This window comes from Gymnodraco acuticeps, unplaced genomic scaffold, assembly GCF_902827175.1.
Source record: "Gymnodraco acuticeps unplaced genomic scaffold, fGymAcu1.1, whole genome shotgun sequence".
In the NCBI taxonomy this organism is placed as follows: domain Eukaryota; kingdom Metazoa; phylum Chordata; class Actinopteri; order Perciformes; family Bathydraconidae; genus Gymnodraco; species Gymnodraco acuticeps.
In genome coordinates this window covers 209157-226144 of record NW_022990223.1, presented here as the reverse complement: position 1 = coordinate 226144, position 16988 = coordinate 209157, and the positions used below count along the sequence as shown (strand labels likewise).

The 16988-nt window shown below is 41.9% G+C and overlaps 1 protein-coding gene and 1 pseudogene across 2 annotated transcripts in view; one reads left to right on the top strand and one right to left on the bottom strand.

The window, feature by feature from the left end:
• The window catches only part of LOC117547782, a 253890-nt pseudogene that overhangs the window by 30134 nt on the left and 206768 nt on the right, over nucleotides 1–16988 (bottom strand).
• LOC117547779 (zinc finger protein 420-like) overlaps nucleotides 1–16988 on the top strand; it is a 389236-nt gene that overhangs the window by 204061 nt on the left and 168187 nt on the right. The window contains exon 5 of one of the 2 annotated variants that reach the window (XM_034218595.1): nucleotides 13955–14580. The exons of the other annotated variant lie outside the window; for it this stretch is intronic. Within the exon in view, the coding sequence (XP_034074486.1) occupies nucleotides 13955–14580 (626 nt within the window). The remainder of the gene's footprint in view (nucleotides 1–13954; nucleotides 14581–16988) is intronic. 2 annotated transcript variants of the gene reach the window in all.

Genomic DNA, 16988 nt, shown 5'->3' with positions numbered 1-16988 from the left:
CAAAATATAACAAATAAATACATTAAATAAATGTGAAAAATACTGAATAGCTTCCACAGTATCTATAAGGGACGGCTCAATTAAAAATTCAAGTCCAGGGTTTCCCTCACATAGACTTTACTTGGGCCGCCCAGGTTTAACGGCCACCAAAGTACATTTCCACCAAAGTATACTTCCCGACCCATTCATTGCCATCTGCAATGGATTTACTAGTGGACAATGATCCCTCGCTTGCTGTACCTGTTCGCTCTGCTATCGCGTGGAGGGTCTGCTAACAAGCAGCCAACAGAAAGGTTCATGTTAATGTTGTTGCACCTCACGAATGCCTAACACTGTTATCCCCAAATGAAAGATCACAACCTGTTTGAAATATACAATATGAATGCACAATATGGTTAGATAGAGGTTAGAACGTTGTTGTCTACGATTCTTTAATTGTCAGATCAAGTCTGAAATGTGACTTGCATCACAGCAGCTCCATGTGTAACATCAACATAGACACATAAGACAAACACAATACATGAGAAACAAACAACTAACATGTAACATAACAGCAGGATCAGTGAGAGCTGCTCAAAGAGCCTTCAGCGTGCATCTGATCTGTAGCTCTGTGTTTACTGAGAGGACTGACTGGAGCACAAAGGATGCCTCAGTCTGACTTTAGTGAATCTCCATTAGATGGTAGCAGTTCAGATTCTCTGTTAGAGCATGCTTTGGGTCCCAGATGATGCTGTTGGACAGCCTCTCAGGTTATTATGGTCTGTGTGATGCCCCTGTGGGTGCATCAGTAGAGAGGAGGTGGCTGTCCTGTCTGTGCTGTGTTGATTGGTGTTTGCATTGATTGCAGTTACTCAGGGCACCTGGGTCTGGTGTCCTGCAGCTATTTAGAGCCTCTCTGCTCCTCTCTGTGCTCTCTCTGCTTTTCCCTACAGGCCCCCGGTTTTGTTGAGTATATGTTGTTGTTATTTTAGTTGCTTTACTTTATGCACCTCAACACTCTCACACATACACATTCATGCAACCCTCACCCTGCATTTACACTACTGATACCACTGACGTCCACACCTCATGCCTTACTTATTTTTGCACTTCATTTAATTTGGCTAATTTGGATTGTTTCCTTTAAATAAACATATTTTGATAACCGTTGACATGGTGTGTCTCCTTTTTGTTGTGGCCTTTTGAGCCAGGTCATAACAAATGGGGGCTCGTCCTACGGGTTATTTGGTTAAAAGTTTGTGTAGTGCTCAGAGCGTCATGGCGTCATTTGAGCAGCTAATTAGTTGATGTGGTCTAGTGTTCATTTCGTTGACTAAAACTATGACGAAATATGTTCGTCAACGACCTTTTTTTCCATGACGAAAACGAGACGAGACGGCACCGACGGCAGTAAACAATAACTGTAACGAAATCATCATGCAATATCGTTGACGAAAAGTGACGAGACGAAAATGTAGTTTACTAAATAAAAACTATGCCAAAATCTCTCTTTACTTTCGTTGACGAAAAATGAGGAGACGAAATATTATCAAAGATAACGTTACATCTCTGATAGTCAGTTTTTCTCCCAGCAGTTCCATTTCCGGTGCTGTGGCAGGGCAGCAGCTGTGTGTCTGTGCTGCGCGCGGTGGTAGATTTGAATTACACCGGGCAGCGGCACAATATGAACTGTCAGGAAGACTTGGGTCTAACTCATGGTCTAACTAACCTTATTTAACAGAAAATAAAATGGCAACAACAGGGCTTGGGAGCAGTGGTCGCACTCGCGTTAACCGAATACCCCCCGTCAGCGCGAGTGAGTGATAAATTGTGCACTCGACGGATAATAATGGATTATGACGGAAATGTTACGATCCTGTCCGTCAGAATTACTGACAACGAAAAAGTCTAAAGCCACCACTGCTTGGGAGAAAGAAACGAGTGATATTTGGGCCCATTTTCGCCAATGAGGCGGAGAAAAAAAGCGAATGCATTGTTTTATCAGAAGGGAAGCAATGTGGCCATAACACAGCTGGTAAAAACACCACAAACCTGAACAGATACTCTCTGCAAAGCTTCTTCATCATTCAACCTGTTTTTTTCATCAAATAAGGACAAGATATAATCTTATTTATTTATATATACTAAAATGACAAATTATTGGTTTTGGCTAGACTAGTTTGACTGAAATGTTCTATATAATCTGATGACTAAAAAAGACTCAACAGTTTTTATTGACAAAAAGTAGACTAAAATAATTAGTTTTCTTTGACTAAAATAAGACTAAAATGCTCAGACTTTTAGTCGACTAAAACTTGACTAAATAAAAACAGGATGAAGGTGACTACTAATATGACTAAAACTAAAAAGGAAATTTAACACAGGACTAAGACTAAAACTAAATTAAAAAAAAATAGCTGACGAAATGAACACTAATGTGGTCCAGCTGTGTGCTGGCTCTGAGCTGCTATTTGGGTTGGGTATATGGGACACATCATGTGTGTTGGGTTTCAGGAAGCTTTAGTGTTTGACATGGCGTCAGGTTTTGTGTGCCACTGGTACTTTCTTACCATGCTGCGAATGGCCCTTCCTACATCCAGGACATGGTTAAACCGTACACCCCAGCGTGTGCACTACGCTCTGCATCAGCCAAACGACTCGCTGCACCCTCGCTGCGAGGGGGACCCAAGTTCCCATCAGCAAAAACACGTGGGTTTGCTATCCTGACTCCTAAATGGTGGAATGAGCTCCCCATTGACATCAGGACAGCAGAAAGCTTGCACATCTTCCGGCGCAGACTGAAAACTCATCTCTTTCGACTCCACCTCGAGCGATATAATTACTAACAAGGCACTTATATACTAATAAAGGACTGGATTATCTAAAGCCAGTTGAGTAGCACTTGAAATGTTTGGCTCTATGAAACCTGATGTACTTATATGATTCTCTTTTCTTCAAGGTTGTGTCTTCCTGGTCGATTGTACTTATTGTAAGTCGCTTTGGATAAAAGCGTCAGCTAAATGTAATGTAATGTGTGCCAATCAGAAGGTAAGATGTTGCTGCTTGTTACGCTTTTGTAAAGAGTTTCCCCCGCTAGGCTTAAGTGGCATTTCCCCTTGGGTTGCATCTGTTTGTTTTTTCATAGTGTTGTGGCAACATGGTTAGTGTCAGCTGTTTTCGGACAGCTGTCTCTGGGGCACATCTGTGTGATTTCTTGGTGTTACCTGCGTGCAGGTCGCTCCATAAATCCACCGGGTTCCAGTGCGTAATTACCCGCCGCAAGCCACATGAAGACTAGGTGAGATTAGTAAGATTTTGGTTGGGCAGTTAGGGGGGAAATTCTCTGTTGGGTTTGTCTTTTGCCCAGGCGTGTTGACAGTTTAATACTTTGCTTTCTGATTGGGTATAAATATATATTATGGCTTCTTTGTCGGCGTTTGTGGATGCTCCCTCAGTATCTTTCCTGGATGATTGCCAGAAGGCGCAGTTGGTCGAAATAGCAGAGCATTATGAAATTGCTGTTGTAGGGAGCCAGCGGAAACATGAGATTAAAGCTGTCATCTTTGTTTGAGCGGGGAGTGTTGCAGAAGAGCGAGTCTGGTGCGGCAGGGGTCGTGCCAGTAGTGGTTCAGACAGCTGGTTTGACATTCGAGCAGCAAAAGGAGCTTTTGGCCATGCAGTTTGTTCAGGAGAGGTTGCAGTTTATAGACAAAAACAGTGAAATATTAACTTAAATTCCAATTTTTTGATTTTCCACACCAAACTTAGTGCACAACAGGGTCAGACACATTACCGTAGAAAATGAGCACCAGGTGTGGAAAAATGTGGCCCGACATCAATCAAAACGTATTAGCAAAAAGGTGTGGCCTAGACATAAATGCTCACAATTCATCCGAAATGTATCCAAATATCACAGATTTCGGTGGATAGGTTCAGTCTGTCATGGGGAATAGGCACAAAAAAGCATGCTCATTTCGGACAATAGGGGGCGCCAAAAACACAACTAATTTATATCTCAAGAACCGATGGACGAAATAAATATATTTTGTCATAGACATACTGGCAGGGTGAGTATAAACTGTGATTTAAAGGGTCGCAACCAATGAAAAATGTGGGCGTGTCCTATTCAGTTTTTTCTCAAAATCGAAGGGTTAAAAAATGTACCGAGCCATAGGTAGGGAGAAAAATGAGTTGCAGCCTTTAAACTCGGAACACATGTCACAGCCCACAATCTTTTCCAGACTGTACAAAAAAAATCGTACGTTTTAGCAAATACGGCTCAGTAGCGCCGCCTATTGTGTCAAATATAGTTTCTCCGAACTACCCAAAACTTGGCACAGATATTCCTCATGGAATTGCGGGCATATTTCAAAATGGCTTCCATTATCCCCGCCCCCCATAAAGTCGGCCATTTTGAAAAATAGGCGTTTTATGGGCGTTTTTGCAAACTCCTCCTAGGGAAATGATCGGACAAATTCCAAACCAGGACAACATCAGCCCATATCCAATGGGATACTAAATTGCGAATGAATAGTTCACTGCTCAAACGGGGAGCTCGTAAGCTAACGGAGAAGGTACAATTTTTGACTATTTTAATGTCACAAATTCGCTACAATGACCTTCGGACGCGAAACTTGGGACACACTTCACAGCACACGACCTTTTCCAGACTGTACAAAAAAAATCGTACGTTTTTGTACACCAGCTCAGTAGTGCCCCCTATTGTGCGATAGTCGCATATAGTTTCTCCAAACTACCCGAATCTTGCCACAGACATTACTGATGGAATTGCGGACATATTTCAAAATGGCTTCCATTAGCCCCGCCCCCCAGAAAGTCGGCCATTTTGAAAAATCGGCGTTATTCATGCATTTTAAGCGCATTTTCCCAAACACCTCCTCGGGAAAAGATTGGAAAAATTCCAGTCCAGGACAAGTTCAGCCCATATCCAATATCATGTTAAATTGCGAATAAATAGTTGCTAGCTCAATCGGGACGAACGTAAGCTAACAGAGAATGTACAATTTGACGATTTACATGTCTCAAATGACTCCAAACTACTCGCATATAGTTTTCCAGATATTCACAAAACGCTGTATACACATTGCTATTATAATGGCACACATATTTCAAATAGCTTTTGATTAGCCCCGCCCCCCACAAAAATGGCAATTTCGAAAGATAGCCCTTTTTCATGCATTTTGAGCACATTTTCGCACACTGCTCTTAGGAAAATTATCGGAACAATTCCATTCCTGGACCAGTTCAGACCATATCCACAGCAGTAAATTGGGAGTAAAAAATATATATACAATATACAATTTCTGACGATTTATATGTCGAACATTCCTCCAAACTACAACGTTACACATTGCTTTTATCATTGCGGACATCTTTCAAATTGCCTTCCATTTGGCCGGGCCCTCAGAAAGTCGGCCATTTTGAAAAATGTGAAGTTTTCATGCCTTTTCTGCACATTTCTGCTAAGGCCTCCTAGGCAAATGGCCGGGAAAATTCCATTCCAGGACAAGTTCAGCCCATATCCAATGCGATGCTACATAGCGAAGGAGTAGTCAGTCGCTCAAACGGGGAGCTCACAGCCTAGAATGTACCATTTTCCAACATTTAGATGTCCGATAACCTACTCTGCCTTCCACATCATCTGTCTCTCTCTCACACACACACACACACACACATACACACACACACACACACACACTCACACACTGCTGGCAATGATGTTGAGTGCTAGTCCAGCAGCTCCCTCTGCTGGCGGCACATGCAATTACAACAGACACATATACACTCCATAACACACATACATCTCTTAAAGCATATAATACATCAGGCTACAGCCCATGTATATGTTATGATGTGAAGCACTATTTGGTTTCATGAAAAATATCAACTGTTTATTTGTAGATATCTAAAGCATACAAATAAAGTGTGTAATGTAGGCCTGTTACTGATATTATTGAGATATACTGTATATTAGGGCTGTGCAATTTAATCGATCCTGCGATATATATCGATATTTAGTTTTCCGAGAAAGTATCGATATTTCAGCCGCGGGTATCGATACATTAAGTCTGATAACTGTGTTCGTTATTCTCGCGTCCAGGAGAGAAGCTTTAAAAAGGAGACTAATTGAGTCTCTGAGAAGGTTCAAATGTATACTTTAATTAATAAAAAGCGCGGTAATGTTACAAGCAGAAGATGGTTCAGTCAGAAAAACAGCTGTGTTCTGGCTCTCGTGAGCAAAGGGAAGAGAGCGAGCTCCACCTTTCCAGCTGTTAAATATCCTCTGCTGGCTCCTCCCTGTGTGCCGGTTGGCGCTGCTGGGGGCCGGCCCTCCACGTCTCCAATGTTCGTTGTTGCGCATTACAGAGGATTCAGACATTGTACATTAAATATATAACTAAACACGCCTTTTCTCCTCCTTATCTCTTTCATGACTTTTCATTTAATACATTTTAAACGCTGTAATCAATACTCCAAAGATACCTCACGGCTGGTATCATTTCCGGTAGTTCCGAATGTTGTCTCATGCTACCCACGTCTGTAAACAAACGTATTCAAATAAACTGTACCTTCATTTAATATTCAGCAATAATAATATCTCGACGTCTATAGTTGTAGTGTTGAAATCAGTAGGTTTCGGTGTACAACACTCCGTGTCATATCGCTACTAAATTCACCTCTATAGTAAATGGTATATTAGCCACATGCTAAATGCTAACCGGAGATGAAGGATTTTCAGAATAAAAGCTTAACAACTGGTTGTGCACAAGAACTTCTGGTTTTTCAGTATAAAACAGCATTTAAACTGCCGGTATGTTTAAGGTACTTTATGCCATCAAAACATTGATTTTGAAGACCCATTCAAATCCCCCGTGTTCCGCCACCTGCTGCGCCTTTTAATTCTCCATTGTGATACTGCACTTTATGTACTTACGTTTCAAAGGCTTGTAAGCTACAGTTTGCACTGTTTCAATAAATGAAACAAATTCTCACCACATCTTTTGATTCATTTTGTCCAGCATTTGCAAGCTGTAGACTCTCTGTCAGAGCCATATATTGTATAATTGATGCTTTCAGTTTTCAGTTGAATTAATTCAATCCAAGTCAATGGAACACTCACAAGATGTCACCAAAATCACACTGTCCCTTTAAAATCTTTCAGAAAATGATAAAAGTATATCGAATCGTATCGTTGGCTGAATATCGTGATATATATCGTATTGTGAGCTGTGTATCGTATCGTGAGATAAGTGTATCGATACAGCCCTACTATATATATTATACACACTGTTCTGCTTTCTGCACTGGCCTCAGCAGCTGTTCTCACTGTAAATGTCGGCTCAGAATTAAAGCAGTAGTATTAAAAACAAACATACATAGCCTAATATCCAGAGGAGATGCGTTTATTGAGTAAACAAACGGTCAAGGGCAGAACGTCTGCACAACACACTGCACCGCACGCCACGGTTAAGGCTCTTCCAGACAACCTCCGCGATAATCGATCGTCTACAGAAATTTGTTTTCCTTCGAGGCGGCGCGCCCACATACGTTTCCCGGTCGCTGCCGGAAGACCTGGGTGTCCGGGACGCGAACGTTTGAGAAATAACGAACGGCTCATTTCGGAGGACTCGCGCGCATCTGCTTGACGCCGGGACGACCGGCGACCCTCCCCGACAGGCGCTCGGACGCGAAGGGCCCGCCCACAACTGCGTGAACGTCTGTGACCGCAGTTTTAATTCTTATTATTAGGGCCCGAGCACGGAGCGCTAGGACCGCACGGCGTCCTAGCACGAAGTGCGAGGAACCTATTGTTATTGGTGGAATGATTCTTATTATTATTATTAGTTGCCATCTTTCCTGCTTTTGAGATCTTTAGGAGGCTCAACAAGTTGTATAATTAAAAATTACAACATTCTGGAGTCAATGGGTTAAAATATTTCAACGTGCTCGCTCGCGCCACCTATCAAAATCCCATTTCGGAGTACATTTACAAAGTCGCACCGTAACTCGGAATGACCTGAAATTTTGCACACATATCCGGGTGGACCGGCTCTACAAATAATCACATTTGCACTAAGCTCCGCCTACATTTGTTTTCTTCTAAATTGGCATAATGTTCAAAACAGTGAAATATTCACTTAAATTTCAATTTTAGTTTTTGTTACCCTAAACTTAGTATACAGCATCCGTGGCGGGTCAGACACATTACCCTAGGAGATGAGCATGTTCAAATAATAAATATTTCCGCCATGAATTAAAACGTACTCGCAAAAAGGCGGGGCTTAGAAATAAATGCTCATAACTCATCAACAATGTATCCATTCACCACAGATTTTAGTGGATAGGTTCAGACTGTCTTGGGAAATAGGCACCCCAAACCATTTGAATTTTGGACTATAGGGGGTGCCAAAAACACCACAAATGTATAACTCAAGTACGGATGGACTTTTAAAAAAAATAGTTTTTAATATATTCTCTGGGGATGACTACGAAATGAGATTTAAAGTGTCGTAACAAATGCAGAATGTGGGCATGGCCTATACCGATTTTTTTACATTGCCAAAGCATAAAATCAGCTTCGGACGCAAAACTTGGGACACACGTCACAGCCCACGACTTTTTCGAGAATGTAAAAAAAAACGTAACTTTTCAAAAAAAACTGCTCACTAGCGCCCCCTATTGTGTGGTAGTCACATATAGTTTCTCAGAACTTCACGAATTTTGGCACATACATTCCTCATGGAGTTGTGGACATATTTGTAAATAGATTCCATTAGCCCCGCCCCCCAGGAAGTCGGCCATTTTGAATAAAATGCGTTTTTCATGCATTTTAAGCACATTCTTGCGAACTCCTCAGAGGGATACTTTGGAAAAACATTCCTATCCAGGACAAATTCAGCCCATATCCAATATGATGCTAAATTACAAAGAAAATAGTTGCTAGCTCAATCGGGGAGGTCGTAAGCTAACAGTGAATACACAATTTTTGGCGATTTACATGCCAAAAATTACTCCAAACTACTCTCATATAGGTTTTCCGATATTCAGGAAAAGCGGTATACACATTGCCCTTATGGATCTGGACATATTTCAAATTGTCTTCCATTAGCCCCGCCCCCAAAAACTCGGCAATTTTCAAATGCGTTTATCACGCATCTTAAAAGGAAATTTTTGCAAACTCCTCCTAGGGAAATGTTCGGAAAAATTCCAATCCAGGACAAGTTAAGCACATATCCAATGTCATGCTACATTGAGATGGAATAGTCCTTCGCTCAAACGGGGAGCTCGTAGGCTAACGGAGAATGTACAATTTTTGACCATTTATATGTCAGATAACCTACTGACACCTGTCACATCAACTCTCTCTCACACACACACACACACACACACACACACACACACACACACACACACACACACACACACACACATTACAACTAACACAAACAGCTCCTAAAGCATATAATAAATATCAGGCTACAGCCCTTGTATATTTTATTATGTGAAGCACTATATGGTTTCATGAAAAATATCTACTGTTTATTTGTAGATATCTCCTAAAGCCTACAAATAAAGTGTGAAATGTAGGCCTGTTACATATATTATTGAGCGATATATATTATACACACTGTTCTGCTTTCTGCACTGACCTCAGCAGCTGTTCTCACTGTAAACATCGCCTCACAATGAAAGCAGTTGTATTAAAAAAGAAATAGCCTCACAGCCAGGGGAGATATGATTAGTGAGAAAACAAACGGCAAAGGGCAGACAGTCTGATGCACATTTGATCATCTCACATAACTTATAATCACAACGGGAACAGTTTGCAGAGCTGTGCTTCGTTGACAGAAGTCCAGCCATGCGTCACACCTCTTTTAATCGTCTCAGGAGAATACTTCAGTGTACCCTCGATTACAGCTCCTCCAGAGACACTCCTCTCTCCTCTAAATCAGTGTATCCTCGGTTACGGTTCCTCCAGACAGCCTCCTCAATAATCGATCCTCGACGAGCCTTTAGAGACATTTATTTTCTTTCGAGGCGGCGTGACGACATCCTTTTCCGGGTCGCTGCCGGAGGACCTGGGAGTCTGGGACGCGAAAATTATAGAAATGAGAAACGGCTCATTTCCCAGGACTCGCGCGCGTCTGCTTGACGCCGGGACGACCGGCTGCCCTCCCCGACAGGCGCACGGACGCGAGGGCCCGCTCATCACTGCGCGCACAAGTGCGGCCGCAGTTTTAATTATTATTAAACTGTGAATATTCACTCAAATAAATACTAAATATAATAAAATAAACATTAAGGTGCAGCATTTCGATGAACTGAAATAATCTGTATTTGAACTGTACTGTACTAGTTCCTAAGTAGCCAGTTTGACATAATGACTTGCTTGTCATTGTATTTTCATGTTTTTTTAAAGAAAGATGAACTTGTCCACATTGCTTACCGAAAGGGCAGATCTGCTGGCACTAACAATGTCTCCTGCTGTGGAGAACACCCTCTCGCTAGGGACAGAGGTAGCAGATACAGCCAGGTAGCGCTTTGCTAACATGGCAGCATAAGGATATTTGGCGTTTGTAATAGCTTTGGCTCGGTCTGAACTCTCTGCGAGTGGTGGAGGCTTAAATGCTAGCGGGAGTTGGGTTTGCACTTCAGTCTTTTTTCTTTTGGTCCCGGTGATATTCACGTTCGGGTGATGCCTTTTCAAATGAGTGTGCAAGTTTCATGTATTGCCAGCCGCGTAACCAATTTTAGTTGAACAATGCCGACAAACAGCTTTGGTTCGGTCCACCTGTCTTTGCCCGTCATCCTTTTACGTAACTGCGAAACCAAAATGTTCCCAAACCGGAGACTTCAATGATGCTGGAGGATTTTCGAGCTCAACTTTATCTGCGTTCGCCATTTCGCTAGTTCCTCAAATTACTGACTACATTTGAACGCATCCCTCTAACCAGCTCTCATAGTATGCCTCTCGTCCAATGAAATGACTTGCTCGCTCTGACGCGTTGAACCCAATGTGAGCAAATTACTCTGAGCGCTGCGACGCAGCACCGGAGATTACTTCCAAGAAGTTGTTCACGTTCTCAATTTTTTTTACGTTTAACGTTATATTTGTTCGGTACACACGTGTATCAAACGGTACGGGTACGTATACCATTACACTGCTAGTGTATAATATATATCACTCAGTATAACAGGCCTACTCTCTTTATTTGCTTTAGTCGATATTTTTCTAAGACCATTTAGTGCTTCACATAATAAAAATACACGGCTGTAGCCTGATTATGCTTTACGAGCTGTAGTGTGTGTGTGTGTGGTACGGCGGACAGACGGGTCTCAGTTGGTTTGGTGTGCTCTTTTAATAGCCTACTTGTGAATACAACTTTTGGCCCGTAATTTCAATTCCCTATTTCAGCGACCAGAGAGAGGGGGGGATATATCCAGTCTCTGATTGTGTTACGTTATTATGAGAGTGCTCATATACGAAATTGTATATATTTATATAAATGTGTGTGTGTGTGTGTCCGCATCAGTAGCCTGTTATTGTCTCATTATACCGCACTGTGAATTAATCAAAGTATATATATATATTTATATATATATATATACACACACATATGTCATCATGTACATCTGTCCATCAGACAGAGGGCTGCTGTGCCTCCTGTCATCATTAATGGCCGTCTCTTTAAAATAACCGCTCAGAGGAGAGGAGTTCTCATTTCTCTAACCGCCTGCTGCTTCCCCTCCTCTCTCCTCGGTTCCCCTCCTCAGTCTCGAGGATAGGAGTCGAGGAGGGGAAATTTGAGTATTGAGAAACCTCTATTGGCTCCTTTATAATTAACAAAGCATTTGTCCAGGATATTGTCTTCCCTGCTGTGATCCCTAACATACTGCTGGAACCCAGGTAACACAGTCTCCAGGCAACATTGCTTCTTGTCCCAGAGCATTATTGCCGGTGCATCGGTGGCTGAGTTGTAGCTCGTGAACAGTGTCCTCTGCCGCTGGGAGGCACGTAAACAACAAACAGTAAAATACACCCGAATTCTCTAGGCAGATAAAAGGGTCTTAACGTCATGCAGAGAATTTCTACGTTGGGATCACAGGTTTTACATTTACTGAGTATGACCACAGATCATTAATATACACACAAATACCGCCTCCTCTGGTTTTCCCCGAGTTTGCATCACTGTCTGCTCGAACAATGGTGAGTCCGGGTACTTGAAAGAGATTCAGGCTTTGTAGATTGTAGCCAACTTTCCGTGAAACATAATAAAGAGGCCTCAAGAAATTCATGACAGTACATTGTGTGTGTCCTTAGTGTGTCCACGTTGTTGCTCAATGAGCGCAGGTTTGTGAAAATGATGGATGGAAGTGGTGGCCGGCTGAATCTCCGCCGTAGGCGATTCTGAACGCCTCCCCTCCTTCCTCATCTCTTTTTCCTGGTGTTTCTAAGCGGCTCCCGAGGGATTTCATCCAATATCGAAGAGCACAGGTGGCTTGGTGTATTCGTAGGAAGCCGATCGCATTGTAGCTCTAGCATAGCCTCGCTATGTAGCATCGTAGAGGCCGGGGCTCCTCGCCATACCTGTTCGTGCTGTCACTCGGGTGCGTCTTGGAAAGTTGAATGGCCAGACATGGTCTGCAGAAGGCAAATGTAATCCACAGGATCAAAAGTATTGTCTCTCAAAATGACGTTTCATACAGACACAACAAAGTTTAGACAATAATTAGACCAAAAAAACGAGACGAACGGAGCATACTGAGACTCGCAGTGACAGGATGCCGTCTCCCTCTGTCTCCTGTATACCAGGGGTGGGAGTAAGTCATACATGTGCAAGTCTCAAGTTACTGGGGTGAGAGTCAAGCAAGTCAAGTCCTACGAAATCCTGATGAATAACCCCAGTTTCCACATTTAAATCAGTTAAAAGACAGTGGTTATGAAACTAGTTTTATTTTCAACATTAGCAACAATGGAGAGTGGGGCTCTGAAATCTGAAATCATAAAACAGGCAATAAGGGGAATAATTGGGCAGTTCATTGTGTGTGTGTGTGTGTGTGTGTGTGTGTGTGTATAGAGGTGCGTGTGGTTAAAACGTAGCAGCCTGCGGTCGCTCGTTAGCTGTTCTAATGAAGGTAAACACAGTGAAGACACAGCTCTTTGCAGCTGGTGCTGCTCTTCTGAGATTCTGCTGAGTTACACGTTACTGCCTCCTGGTGCTGCAGAGATTTCATGAAGTGAAGGAGGTTTTTCTTCTATAAAACAGCTGTGGGCAGCAGATACTGTGAGTCACAGACATGAATACATAGGTCAAGGCAGACTGGTTCACAGACTCTCCTGTTTTGCCGAAATGTCCCTAAAATGAAGTCCGAGTTTGAAATATATCTCAAATAATGTATGTATTTCCCCACATAAACATAACAGTCTGCAATGAAACGGCTGTCTCCTGTGCGCTCCACTTCCTACTTTCTCCTGCGAACGAGATACTTTCTTTCTTTTTTTTCTTCATTGCCCTCTAGGGGCAATGCAAATATTTTATTTTAAAAAGTAAAGTCCTTTCGAGTCATCTGTCTCAAGCCTAAGTCAAGTCTCAAGTCATGAATTCAAAGTCAAGTGGAGTCTTTTATCAATGTTAGTCAAGCAAGTCTCAAGTCAAAAAATATGCGAGTCAAGTCATATGACTCGAGTCCCCCACCTCTGGTATATACTTTGGTTAGAATATTGCTGTATTACTGTATCAAATATAATAAACACAAACAGTTGATAAGTAGTATTTTGTTAACTCAAGGTTTATATTAAGTGAGTGTTTATTGTGTTGACTTGTGTATTTATGCTTTTTAGATTGACTTTCTCTCTTTCTCTGTCCTTCTGTTCTAGAAACCAAAAGGAAGAGCGAGACGTCACAGCTGTCAGCAATGTGACAAATCCTTTACAACATCTCGAAATTTAAAGAGCCACCTGCTTATTCACACTGGAGAAAAACCGTATAGCTGTGTAGAGTGTGGGAAAACTTTCACTCAATCAAGTGCTCTCAAAACACATCAACGTATTCATACTGGAGAAAAACCTTACAGCTGTGAAGAGTGTGGGTCAACTTTCACTACATCAAGTTATCTCAAAACACATCAACGTATTCATACTGGAGAAAAACCTTACAGCTGTGAAGAGTGTGGGAAAACTTTCACTGCATCAGGTTATCTCAAAACACATCAACGTATTCATACTGGAGAAAAACCTTACAGGTGTGAAGAGTGTGGGAAAACTTTCACTACATCAGGTGCTCTCAAAAATCATCACCGTATTCATACTGGAGAAAAACCGTACTGGTGTGAAGAGTGTGGGACAACTTTCACTCAATCAGGTGCTCTCAAATCACATCAACATATTCATACTGGAGAAAAACCTTACAGCTGTGAAGAGTGTGGGACAACTTTCACTACATCAAGTGATCTCAAATCACATCAACGTATTCATACTGGAGAAAAACCTTACAGCTGTGAAGAGTGTGGGAAAACTTTCACTCAATTAGGTCATCTCAAATCACATCACCGTATTCATACTGGAGAAAAACCGTACTGGTGTGAAGAGTGTGGGAAAACTTTCACTCAATCAGATGCTCTCAAAAGACATCTTCGTGTTCACACACTCTTAAAACCATAGTGGTGTTAAGAATGTGGGAAAACTTTTTCTTAATGTATTCACCTTAAAGTCCATGAGCGAGTTTCACTGTTCATTAATCTGCCGAGTAGTTTCTCCAATAATCTGTTTGTTTAATAAAATGTTGTGACTTTAAACTATGATTGGGATGTTTTTGATAGTTCCTGTTGAGTTAGCAGTCTGTTCTGGTCTAAAAGAACCAATGATTCATGTATCTAGAACATATTTACGATGTTTTCAGTTTGATCCTATTCTCTTGTTAAAATGATCAGACTACCAAAAATAAAATGGCCTTAGAAACAGACTCGCAACCCTGCATATCTGTTTTTTTTTTCAGCATATTATAAACATGTCATTCCCTTATTTTCAAATACCACAGGTTGTGTAGTGATTTATTTGAGGTGGACTGTCCACATCGCAGACCTGAAGTCGTGCAGTCAATGTATGCAAAGTGTTCAGGACCTTGGTCTCTGAGACTCAAAATAGCCTTTCTCGCCTACCTGTCCACTTTGCATACCTGAGACACTGCAGTCATTTCTCAAAGATGGTGTGGCATATAGGGAGGTGCAATCTCCTGATGAGACTGTATTATAGTGGAAATCTGCAACCCTAGGAAACAAGATAACATTAGGATAATCAGTTTATACAACCCATGTCCAAATCTAACCACTGACATATTTTAAAAAATAGCAGGCGATAAACATAGGAAGGAAGTTTGGTGTGGTGATTACTAGGGATGGGAACGATTATTCGAATAATTATTCAGGTATTCGATTTTCTGGGAGGTATGCCTAAGTTGATTACATATTATCAAATTTAATAATTCAATGTATACGACAGTGCCATAGCTATATGTGTTAGGTCTAAAGGTGTGCTTGCTCCGCTCACCGGCCCCTCACAGCGGGCAGAGCTGCAGGTGCTGATCTCTCTCTCGCATCCGGTTATACTTCACTCGTGTTTTTGTCCAAATCCATCAGATCTAGCTAGTTCTAGCCAATGATATGGCTGCTGTCCTTCCCTACAGGCAGATCACGCAGACTCAAACCTCATCTTATGCCCAAATGCGGCGCAAATGCGTTCCGCAGCCGTTGCGAGGTTCCGGCGCTAACAGTTCATGAGGGTTCTGAGATTGAATAGCTGCATTCTGTGCTTAGGCCCTGTTGTAGGTTTTTTATGTTTTAAGCATGAAAGCTGTAGGCCTTCTGTCAAACTGTGATCACCAGTTCAATACATTTGACAAATTTGACTTGGTTTCTATACTTATTTGAACATGTATTTATTTATTCTTTTGACCCAATTTTTTTTTTATAGGATATGTACATTCCGGTTAACCGTTTTTTGGGGGGTCGAATATTCGAATATACATTTGCTTTCAAATTCCCATCCCTAGTGATTTCAATGCACACAACAGTCTATGGGGCAGCAACCATACAGACAGTAACGGAAATATAATGGAAGAAATGCTGGAGGAAAGAACACTATTATGCGTTAATGATGGACATGGCACAAGAGTAGATGTACACAGGGGGAAAGTTTCATGCCTGGATCTGACATTAGTGTCAAACTGTTTGGTTCATACATGTGAATGGTTTGTTTTAAATAACGCCACTGTAGGAAGTGACCATTATCCAGTGCTTACTAAAATGAATAATAATGTATACAGTGGGGCAAAAAAGGATTTAGTCAGCCACCAATTGTGCAAGTTCTCCCACTTAAAAAGATGAGAGGTCTGTAATTTTCATCAAAGGTACACTTCAACTATGAGAGACAAAATGGGGGGAAAGAATCCAGGAAATCACATTGTAGGATTTGTAATGAATTAATTGGTAAATTCCTTGGTAAAATAAGTATTTGGTCACCTACAAACAAACAAGAGGCGCATTCACACTGCGGTACTTTTCCCACAAAGGTTCATGTGAACTCTTTAGTTCGCATGAACTAAGTACAGATCGCGTTCACACTGGAAAAAGTCCCTGGGGGTGGATTAGGCAAATGAAGCCGCTGACGTCACTTGTTCTTCTTCTGCTTTGGGATTACTGGCAGGCCGCAAACCACTTCACGGCGTATACTGCCGCCCAAAGTCCCCGGCCGGAAGTCCCCGGAGTTGGGGACTGGCTTCAGTAGAAGCTGCTGGGACTCCCAGCAGCTTCTCCTGAAGCCTTCCGAGTAAATCGCCAGAACGCCGACACCTCCTCATCTCCACCACTCCCATGTTTTATTTTGTGTTGCCATAAATTAGTCTCTCTGCGTTTCTGCGCTGGGCTAATGCTAATGCTAATAATGCTAATGCGAGGATAATAAAATGGCGGCTTTACAAAACGTTTTGGTA